This window comes from Malus sylvestris, chromosome 2, assembly GCF_916048215.2.
Source record: "Malus sylvestris chromosome 2, drMalSylv7.2, whole genome shotgun sequence".
NCBI lineage: Eukaryota > Viridiplantae > Streptophyta > Magnoliopsida > Rosales > Rosaceae > Malus > Malus sylvestris.
Genome location: NC_062261.1, coordinates 11,007,122 through 11,018,792, shown reverse-complemented (window position 1 = coordinate 11,018,792; position 11,671 = coordinate 11,007,122). Strand labels below are relative to the sequence as shown.

At 36.4% G+C, this 11,671-nt stretch overlaps 3 protein-coding genes across 3 annotated transcripts; all 3 read right to left on the bottom strand.

Annotated features, from left to right (window-relative positions):
- On the bottom strand, nt 1–640 carry LOC126585566 (uncharacterized). Its single transcript, XM_050250010.1, has one exon. The coding sequence runs from the start codon at nt 638–640 to the stop codon at nt 203–205; it is 438 nt and encodes a 145-aa protein (XP_050105967.1). The 3' UTR covers nt 1–202.
- On the bottom strand, nt 1–2,740 carry LOC126585558 (uncharacterized). Its single transcript, XM_050249997.1, has 2 exons — nt 2,339–2,740; nt 1–1,521 (listed from the first exon to the last, which is right to left on the bottom strand). The coding sequence occupies exon 2, from the start codon at nt 1,266–1,268 to the stop codon at nt 660–662; it is 609 nt and encodes a 202-aa protein (XP_050105954.1). The 5' UTR covers nt 1,269–1,521; nt 2,339–2,740; the 3' UTR covers nt 1–659.
- An 884-nt stretch (nt 2,741–3,624) lies between these two features.
- On the bottom strand, nt 3,625–8,785 carry LOC126611823 (uncharacterized). The gene is made up of 8 exons (XM_050280169.1): nt 8,295–8,785; nt 7,739–7,834; nt 7,191–7,301; nt 6,643–6,952; nt 6,119–6,209; nt 5,203–5,530; nt 4,526–4,674; nt 3,625–4,303 (listed from the first exon to the last, which is right to left on the bottom strand). The coding sequence occupies exons 1-8, from the start codon at nt 8,580–8,582 to the stop codon at nt 3,796–3,798; spliced, it is 1,881 nt and encodes a 626-aa protein (XP_050136126.1). The 5' UTR covers nt 8,583–8,785; the 3' UTR covers nt 3,625–3,795.
- Between the last annotated feature and the right edge of the window lie 2,886 nt (nt 8,786–11,671).

Below are 11,671 nucleotides of genomic sequence, written 5' to 3'. Positions count from 1 at the left end.
TTGAATACAAAGAAAGCAAATCACTTTATTCAAGCTGTGAATAAAAGAATACATAACGAAGCACAAAAACTTGTCATCCAAGAAATACAGGATCCAAAATTGTGGAAAGTAATGCCTTAAAGCATATGGTATAAGTGAGAAAACAAAAAGTAAACAAAAGTTGATAGCAGATGGAACGTATAATCCACAAGCTGTAAATAACTTAGAGCTCTGAACCCTTGTCATTAGCTGCATCCTCAGTTACCAGATAGTCACGGGCTCTTTTCAACGTATCTTCAGCTTGTGCTTTGTTTTCTTGTTCAAGATACGTCAAAGCTTCTTTCATGAACTCTTCAAATTTTGCTTCTTTATCTTTACCCGTGTCATCTTGGTGAAAACACATTACAGCTCCATCAATCATCTCTTTAGCCTTTTCTGTTTTAGATTTCTCTAGAAAAATGAGAGCTCCTTGAACAAAATCGTCGACTAACTCTAGTTTGCCAACTCCATCGCCACCATTTTCAAGAAATTTCATTCTTTTCAGTTTCACTGCAGTCTTATCTTTCACGTCTTTGACTAGCTTATTTTGTTCTTCGACACCCATGCTATTGAGTAGCTTATCTGCTTCTTGGACATCTTCATCCCCTAAAAGATACGTCATAGTGCCTTGGATTGCCTCTTTAGCTTTCTCCATACGGTCTAGTTGAAAAAGCGTCATAATTCCATCCAGAATCTAGAGCAACGTACATTACCACTCCTTCAACAACCTCTTTTGCTTGCTCTACTTGTTTCTTTTTAATAAAAGTCAGAGCTACTTTCAAAACCTCAGCAACAAAAATTGCCTTTTGTATTCCTCTTTCTGCTTTATCTTGCTCAAGATACTTCACTTCTTTCGCATGACCCGCTCCTGCTTTCCGTAATTCTTTGATATCATCATCGTTGCCAAGATACGTCATTGCTTCATTGATCACCTCTTTAGCTTTCTCTAAACTGTCTTGTTCAATAAATGTCAAAGCTCGTTGGATCATCTCCTCGAATGCGGCTGCTTTATCTTTTATTTCGTCACATTGAGAAACAAACAGTTTCATTCCTTCAATCACATTCTTAGCTTTGGCTATTTCTTCTGCACCAAGATACGTCAAAGCTTCATTAAGAAAGTCATAGACCAGGAGCACTATATTTACTCTTGCTTGCACTTCATTATTTTCAAGATGCTTCACTCTTTTGCCGCTCTGTTCATCTTTGACTTTGTCGTCGCTTTCAAGATACACAATAGCTCCTTTCATCATCTCTTTCTATCATATCTTGTTCAAGAAACTTGATAGCTTCTTCATGAACTCTTCAAGTTTGGCTGCTTTGTCTTTTATTGTGTTGTCATGATAAAGGTACTCGATAGCTCCTTTCATCAGCTCTTCAGCTTTGTCCGTTTGATGTTTTGCGAGAGAGTATAAAGCCCCGTCCATAAACTTCTGAACTAAGGCTACTTTTTTCACTCTCTCCGTAGGCTTAGAGGCTGCATCCCCATCTTTGAGTTCATGTCCCCTACATGCACAACGTAAATGATCTATAATTATTCACATTTGCAAATGCACTAATACACACAAACACAATACAAAAGAACAAAATGAAACAACCAATATTTTTGTAAGCTGTAAATTCTAAGATGTAGTGAATTGAAAAGCAAAGATAAGTGGTTGAAAATAGCATATCTTCAGCTATTATACTATTAGTGCCATGGGATGTGTAATAGTAAGAAGTACGTATAAACAACGAAAGAAATCAAACACATAGAGGACGCTAATATACACAGATAAATACGCAACAGTTATAGGCAGAGACGTGTACCAATCTACAATACTAGTACATTGTCCATATTTGGTTGATGGTACCACACGAACACAGAATCGACATATTTAACATCAACATTGCACCAGATTCTGTATATTGGTTTCGTTGTTTTCAATTAAGATTTCCTAGAAACAAACAAAAGTGATTCCTTACGTACCAATCTACAATACTAGTACACTGTCGATGTTTGGTTGATGCTACCACGCAAACACAGAATTGACATATTTAACATCAACACTGCACCGGATTCAGTATATTGGTTTTCGATTAAGATTTCCTAGAAACAAACACAAGTGATTCCTTACGTACCAATCTACGATATTTATGTACCCATCATCACAGCATTGAACAAAACATAGACAATGTATCAAATTCTGTAGATTGAGTACTCTTCCTTACCGAACAATATTTCACATAAACGAAAGTGCATGACGGATTAATATTTCGGGAAATTAAAGGAGCAGGAGATTCAGAAAAGGAAGAACTTTTTTGAAAAATGTATGAAACTTACCCTTCCTGTTTCTCTTCCCCGAAAGTCCCCACCGACATAGCCAGCCATAGTACCAGAAGCAACGCCGCTCCCTTCCCCATCTCTCAGTTTCTCTTTTGCCCTCCTTCTGTCTGGAAAACTCGCTTTTTTGTGGCGCACACGATGTGTTTGATGAAATGTCTTCGACTCCGCGTGAATATATATAGGTATCGGATCACGGTGGCAGTTATTCATACCGGTAGAATAGGGCGCGAAGGTATTGGAATTCGCTGCCTTCCCTCCACCTGTTGCTTTTGTCATACGCCGAGGCCCCCCGCATCCTCCTCGCATTGTCCTTATTTGCAGTCTGCGAAGGAGAAAGGTGTCCTCGTGCGAATACAAAGACGAAAGGCTAGAAAGGGTTAAAAATTATTTGGATTTTGCTTCAAGGTTACGTGTTCGTGCGGACTTAGACACAAAAATATTTCAATTCGGCCCCATTTTGTGGAGGAGGATTCTCTTTCCTTTCCTCTCGTTCCCTCCCCTCCTACTTGAGCGATTACAGTTAAGCCACGTTAATATTTTATATTGATTTTTTTATAGAAACAATAAGACAAAAAGCAAAATGTGAGATGAGGAGATGAAAATGAATGAGAATAGAAACGAAGAGATCATACTTCTCATTTTGTATCTCACCCCTATTACACTACAACCATGGGCCCACATAAGAAAATTTCCTTTGTAGGGGCACCATGTTGTAAGGTTTGTGTGATTATTCAATAACAAGTTGTCACGATGCCAAGTCCCGTGTTTGTAAGGAAAGTAATTCGCATGACACGTAATGTTGACACTCTTAGACTCTTTAATAGAAGTCAATCCTACTATTGTATGTGTGACCCATTTGTATTAGAGTGTCAACTACTATTTCACTTTTACTTGTGCAAATAGCATTGCCAATAAAGTATGAATGATAATTTACAATAAACTTTTAACTACTTAAGCTACAACCCCTCGACATTTTGATTGTCCGAACAATACAAAAGTAGTTTCTTAAGACCAGGCATATCATAAGAAATTGAGAAAGAGACATAGTATGACAGTATACTCATTTTTCTTATTTTTTTCTTATTGAAGGATGAATCATATCGATTTGAACAAAAATGAGAAAGTGAACTACGGAAATTAAGGGCTCATTTACGAGTGTTTTTTAAAATGACTGAAAGCACTTTTGGTGAATGCACATAGATTTTTATTAAAAATTAGTTTCAAAAACATTTTCAACCGCTTTCAGTAATTTTAAAAGCACTTTTAAACGAGCACCAACTATGTTAGGAAACATGCTTCATCAACTAATTTAACAAAAGACTGAAAGAATAACTTATTTCAATACATCGAATGCAAAATATAAATTCACACTACGAATTTCTACCATCTGGGGCTTTGATAGATGCCGGATTCCTACTTCTCTATCAACTGAGCCGGGGTATAAAATTCCATAGCTAAGCCGGATGACCACCTTCAGCTGCTAGTTTCATTCTTTGGTGGTGCTCTGTAACTTTATACTCTACAATTTCCTCAAACAATTGCGAATCCAGTACACAGTCTTCGCGTCCATACACGGCTGCTTGGACACTGGCCATGAGTTTAGCTATCTCACGGCCAGAGAACCCTTCTGTCTTTCGTGCAGCCTCTCGGATCAGATCATCAGACACATCCTTTATCACAATCTTTTGAGGTTTCTTCTTGAGGAAAATGCCCGACTTGGAGCTTTTGCCTTCATCGCCAAGATATTTGTTCAAATATAGCTTCAAAAGTTTGAATCTTTCCTCCTCTCCAGGAAGTGGGAACTCAATCACTTCATCCATCCTGTCAGTGATAGCGCTGTCAAGATCTCCTGGCCTGTTTGTGGCAAGTACTAGAACGATGTCTCTTGACTGGTCTCCAGTTCGGAAGAGCAATGCATTCAGAGCACTACGTTGAGCTTCGCTCATGTGTGTACTGTTTCTCCTGGCATGGGATCAAACAATTCACAAGAGGCTGAGCTTATATATAATATATATACATATACATATGAGTGAAGATGACAGTAACCTCCAAAAATATAAACTAATGGAAGTTAACTCCCAAATTTTGTCAAAGAAAAGTTTTAGACGGGAAAACTGTCTCTGTAACAATAATATGTAGAACATAAATATAACCGTTAACCAACGAAGGAAAAACTGAACTTACTCGCATAGGAAAGCATCTGCCTCGTCAATAAAAAGCAGTAGACCTTTTTTTGAATTTTTAGCCCAATCAAATATCTGATGAATCTTAGTAACAGCCTGTGCACCCAAGGGTGCAACATCTCCTCCAGTCATCATAGCATAATCCAAACCCTGCATTCAAAAGGATCAAAAACTGTCATCTTGAGAACTTACAATTTTTTCAGAATAACTCCTATATATATATATATATATATATATATAATATAGGGAATTGTGATTGGCACTCCAAAAATCTCATTCTACACTCCAAACTTTCTATATTTGGAAAGAAAAATACACTTGTGAGGAGTGTAGAATGAGATTTTTGGAGTGCCAATAACACTTCCCTATATATATACGGGTACAAACATATAGTAATTTGTAATTGGCAAGAACTTGGATCCTAGTATCAAGAAATTCAACTTCTAAAACAAAAACAAAAAATTGATGAGAATAAACATCCCTTTTTAACAGATAATAAACTGAACCAAGTTCCATTCATTTGACCTACAAAGATCTCCCCATCAAAAAACTAATGGTCCCGATAAGTTGTCACTAAGACACAGGTGGAGTACAGCTAGGTGGTAGACCATATAAAAGGTTTGAGTAAGACAGAAATGAGCACGATGGTAAAGAGAAGTCTATGGATCAGTGTAATACCGATTTTCGAGCTATTTCTCTTGCAACCATGGTTTTACCAGTGCCAGGGGGGCCATAAAACATCATGTTGCGAAAGGGGGCCTGGTGAGCCTTAGTGTTTGCTGTAGCTCGAGCAAGGTGCTCTATTCTGCTCTGCAACGAAGGATGGAGAATGATATTTGCAAGACCATTCTTACCTTGTGAAGATCCAGTACTGTAATTTAAAACTTTATTCTTTGCTAGAGAAAGCATCTCTGAACCTGGAAATCTTGCAATGGATGATTCTCGAATCAGAGATGGCTGCCCTAGCAGGCGGTTGACATATCCCCATATAACTCTAGAACCTTCTCTGTAAAAAATTAAGTTAAAAAGCAATTAGTTGGCACATCATTAAGCAATACAATCATCACTAAAATGGATGAAAGAACTTAATATCACAATTCCACCAAAAGCTCATCAGATCAATAAAGTAAAAGCCATTATGACCAACTTGACATCAGAATTAAGAGAGACTAAAACTTATTATCAATCAACCTATGTAATGAAGATCACATAAGTAGAAATACAGTAGCATGTTCGGAAGGTGCCAACTGTTTAGTTTGGTAGTGTACAACAAGAGGGGAGGTTATGGAAGTAGCGTACTGACTTCTACACGTCTTCAATACACCAAATAAAAAGGGTAGCACTTTCCATGCTATCCACTTTTTTACATTTTCAGTTCAAGTGGGGGAGGTTATGGAAGTAGCGTACTGACTTATACACTCTGTTCTCCCTTCCTTCAATATTAAACCCATTTGCATCCTAATAAAGTTGAAATATGCCAAGAATAATAGGGCAACAAAATAATATTGCGTACATAAGGAATCGTAACCTGAAGCATCCTTGTCTAAGAAACTCAAAATAGGTGAAATTGCAACGAAAAGAAGAGCACACAAACCTAGTTGTATAAACACCTGCAGCCACTGCTGTAGCACCTCCAACGGTCATAACCAACTTATTCCTATCAGTCAGCAAAGTTCTAATGCCCCCTGCAGATAGCAGATGAGAAACAGTTATATCATCAGCATTTCACAAAAATCAAAATAAAGAGATCAAACAAATATTCTGTTCCATTGACCTCAAGCTAAAATTGGCACTATTGCCATCCACCAGAGAAATTAAAAGAGACAATATTTTACTCACCCCTTAACCACCCACATTTTAAAATCCAGTAACCCTAACCCTACATGACCAGGGGCAGTAGCCCAGCAAAGGGGATATTGGGAACAACTTTGGCAGGTGACAATTGCACCAGTCAGGGACAGTTATGCAAAAAACATAAAAGAAATAATAAAAGGAATCTGATTGGACAGAAAGAACCCAGGAAAATCTATCTTATACAATAGTTGCTTATTCATGTATGTACTATGAGTATCAATATTTCTTCTTATAACTTAAACGCATCTACTCAGTTCTGGATACCTTCAATGTGACTAAAAGTTGTATTGATTGCAGCAAGCCATTTTTCTTTTTCACCATTCATCTGATCTAGAAGCATATTCCTGTTAAGTTCCGCATTCAGTTTCGCTTCATGGGCCCGACCTTTAGCGTTTGCAATGGCTTCTGCTTCTATGTTTTTTAGTTCTAATTCATGTTTCTCTCTTTCAGTTTGGCGCTGCTGCTCTTGCTTCTGTGCCTCAGTAGCAAGTCTTGCTCTCTCTTTTCGGATATTTGACTCCTCTTGCATCCTAAGCATTTCAGCATTATTCTGCCTCTGCTTTTCATGATCCATCTGCACTCAAATAAACAATAAAATGTTAGACTTGACCAAGGTTTCAATAATCCAGGATTTAGAGTGCATTAAAACTTGAGGCACATACAAACTCTAAGTCCTATTTAACATAGAGGTTGTTTGGTACTTGGATCCAACTTTTTGTTTTTCAAAACAAGAAATTGGATCCAAGAAGAAAATCAAACAGGCCCATAAATTTTTTAGAAAAAGAACACATAATTTATTCTACTGCTTGCACCTTCATTCTATTCCTAGCGTGTTCATCTTCCATACGAAGCATTTGAGCCTTTGCCTGTGCTTCTTGTTGCAGTATATTTAGTTGTTCCTCAGCCATGTTCTTACTCCTTTCCTGTCATCAAAAGATTTACACAGTATAAGTTAAAATGTATTGAGGCAGATAAAAGAGAACAAAACAAATCTGCAATTTGCTAAACCTAGATGCCACAAACCTAGACCATTATCTGTTTCGCCACTGACAAAAAAAAAAGAACATAACCCATGCCATAAAAAAGTAAATGACCAGGAACCAAAATTAAACGTCATTATTGCACATTCGAAGAAAATGCCTCATGTATGCAAAGCATTTTCTGTGAAACTCTACGCAGTGAGAATACCAAATAAACCTTATTAGAAAGAAAAAAATTGTGATAAGGCAGTTTGGAAAAGAAAATTGTAGGTGCCAAACGATTGAGATGAGTCGTTTCATTTGTTTGACAAGTGGACCGTAGAAAACCACATTTTACAAATGACTGCAGTTTTAACATGGATTGTAAATTTGTAACATACAAGATCATTTTGAGCCTGTATTGCTTCAAAATGAGCCTTCTCCGCTTCCAACTCAGTGAGGCGACTTTTTTCCTGGCTCCTCATCAGACTAAAAACCTGGAAAACAATACCAGTTGACCGAATTAACACCTTTAATTCAGCTGCATTGTAACCTCAGCATAATAAAAGAAGAAAACACATTTCAATTAATATGCTTCAAGCCACTTCGGTTCCAACAATAACAAAGGTCGGTACTTAAGCTTAAACCGGGGCAGGCAGCAAAACCGCAGGCATAGTAATATAGAAGCACATAGAAATAAAAATCAAAGTCCTATTAAATTTCTATTCAAACGCATCATCAAAACATTCGAAATGAAAGTATCGGAACAAAATTAAAGGAATAATCGAGACTAAAGAACTCCGATTTTCGTGCCTCATTTCCAACCTTAAAGATGCAATAAATCTCTAAGACTAAAAAGAAACAAAAATTTGAAGTTTTCTACAATTTTCCAATCTTTTTCTACGAAAAAAACCACTAACAAAGAAAGAAAAATCAAATTAAGAACAGAAAAACGACCTGCTTGGATAATTTAGAGGAATTGATTTCCCGGAGAGCTTTGGCACCTCGTTCGAGAGCCTCGGGATCGAACCCCGACCCTCTGGGCTCTTCAGGTTGCGGTTCCGATTTCGCATTGGGGCTCTGGTCCGCAGGAGCAGCGGAAGGCGGAGGAGGAGAAGGAGAAGAGTACGAGAACGGATTAAATCGGAAGGGAGAATCGGCGTAGGCGCGGTTGGAGAGCGCGGGCATGGAGACCGCCGCAACCGCCATTGCTATGCACGAAGATAGCTTCGAGGCAGCAACCATCGCTAAAGGTTGGAGATTTGATCGGATTTTTCTTCAAGGTCGAGAATTCATGGGCGCGTATAAACTGAAAATTCTCAGATTTTCTGTGGGAGCTTAAACCCTGAGCAATCTAGGGTTTAAACGGGAAGATTGGAAGGGAAGCGAAGCTCGTCGCTTCCAGGAGCTTAAACCCTGACCAATCAAGTGATTTGCAAAAAAGGGCCCAATTTGGGAAAATATGAAGTGGGAAACAAAGTTATAGACTTCTAGGCCCAATTTTTTTCAATTTAAGGCATTGTGGGTAAAATTTAAATAAAAAAAAATTATAAGATAACTACATTAAATTTATCTAAAGGCTAAACGCCGAAGAAGAGAATTTGAAATTTAGTACAAAAGATGAAGCACACTATTCTAGCCAATTTGGTAAAATCGGTGTTTGTTAAATACAACTCATTAACATGATAGGAATGTAAGATAGAAAATTCTGTGTGTTTGGAATGTGTGATTTAGTGGTTGAGAACGTTGATCATGTATCTCATGATCATTATCCATATATTTCATTGTTCCAAAAAAGATAAATGTTATGGTTATTCACGGTAAGCTGTCACTCTATATGTCTGTTATCATAGTGCAACAATCACATTGAATACTCACTTCATTAACACGCAGTATATTTTCAATCATAGTGCGACAATCATACTGAATACTCACTCTATAGACACGCATTAGATTTTCAATCATATATAAACGTACATCGGTAACACAGATTCTATTGTAAAAATATACCAATGTAATCAGTCACATGTTGAAGTGTTGTAGATTGTCAACCGAAACAATGAAGCCCAATATGCATCAATGGTCATGGATTCAACTGCGTGCCCGTCACGGCCGTCTTTCTTTGGTTGGATACTTTGGTCCAGAATCGATCAGGTCAACTTTTTTTATTCCACCAAATTAAATAGAGATCAGTATTTTTAATTATCATGATTTTGTTGATGCTGATGTAATTAAGCCAATATTCGTATCTTTGTTCCTCTTCTTCAGTCACATCAGTTTGCATGGTTCGATTGCCGTATAGCTCAAGTTTTTGTACCATGCAGTATAAACACTGTTTGTAGTGCATATCTCATTTTCATATTAAAAACGATGAGAATCTGTCTTGTAATTGAGTGTATAATCTTTGCGTGTCTACAAATATTTATTGCAACTACAACTGTAGAAGCAAAGGGACATACAACCGCGTAGATTCTCTCTTCCTAAGATCTACTTCAACAGTTGGAGTAAAACTCAAATTTTAGGTTCTAAAATCTCTCCCAACTTGCTCCAACTATTGGGACAAAAATGAGTTTTAATCCAAAACTCATTCCTGAGGCAAATTTAGGCCAGAATCCCTAGGGTTAGTGGGTTGACCCACTATATATTGGTATTTTTTTTTTAGTTTTATATTTATAAATTCATTAAATCTAACGGTTAAGATCTAATATAATCAAATCCAACAGTAAAAAAGAAAAAGATTTAACAGTCCAAATTTAAATCCAATGGCTAAGATAATTAAAAAAAATCATGTGTTTCTTATTCTTTCGTAGTGTTCCACGAGTTTCATAGTGTTGGTTTAGTAATTTTTCAATATTTATCAGAATCTAAATATTTTTAGGATGAAAAAATATTCATAAAATTATATTATGATAGTCTACATATATTTTTTTAAAAGTTATTTAAGAAAAAAATTATCATAAATTCATTATTTACTAATCTCGGACTAAAAATTTAACCCATAAAGGTTAAAGTAGAAAAATTGTCTCTCGGTTAAAAATTTTAGGTTTTAACCCAAGGGTTGGGGATGGTCTAAGGATGTAAAAAAACTTGTGTGGAGTTTGGCTTGCCACTATACTTTGCTGAGTGGCACTACAATTAAAAATCGGCACATGACAACTATTAAATATAATCTTTTATCATTCTTTTATAATAATTCTCATAATTATTTTTCCTACTAATTAATATACATCATAAGATCAATCTAATTGTTCATTTTTTTTTTTCTTCTTCTCCTCTCTGTCATTTTTCTTCCCAAAATTTCCCTGTCATCTTCTTCCCCCACTGTTTCTCCTCACTCGAATCAAATACCCTCAAAGCATGATGACACAATATGCCCTTAGCTTCAAACATTTTACAAGAGCAGGAAACAATATATGGATCGATGTATGAGAGATAAACTCAATTGTGTTCCCTCTTTTATGACCTTCTTCGGTTGCTTATAGATAGTAACTCCTTCATTACTAACTTCTCTTAACCTTAATGTCAAACAACTCATGTAGTCAATTTTAAAGAACTTGAATATTTTATTGGTTGCTTTCCATTATAAAAGTGAAAACTCACGGGAAAAAAATTGCAGAGAATTGCAATCAAATTCAAATTCGACATAATTAGCGAAACTTGAAACAAAAATTTACATGAGATAAATCAAAAGAGGGATGAGAGTATAGGAAACCAATGCTCACACCAGATTTTGGAACGTGGATAAGGGCAGACCAAACAAGGATTAAACTGGAGGGAAAGAAGGGGGAGAGAGAGAGAAGAAAGTGAAGACTCACGGCAAAATATAAACTCTTTAGATTGATTCTGCTATATTTGGGGTGCAGAACTTTCTTAAAAAAAAATTGGGAAGAAAAAAAAAAGGAAAAAGAAGAAAAATTGAATCATTAGATTGATCTTATGGTGTAATTTAATTGGTAGTAAAAATAAATGAGAATTTTACATATAAAAGAATGATAAAAGATAAAGAAAAATTGAATCATTAGATTGATCTTATGGTGTAATTTAATTGGTAATAAAAATAAATGAGAATTTTACATATAAAAGAATGATAAAAGATTATATGTAAGACTTGCCATGTGGAGAGTTTTAAGTGAATTGTAGTGCCACTCAGCAAAATTCAATGGCAAACCAAGCCTCACGCAAGTTTTTCTCCTAAGGAGGATGGGGAATTCAACCAGGACAATAGTAGGTAAGGGAGAGGGATGAGATTGTGAAAGAGATAAGATTATCCCATCTGTCCCCTCCATTTATAGATTTACCAGAAAATAAAAGGAATAGGCTTTTTGCAAACGTAA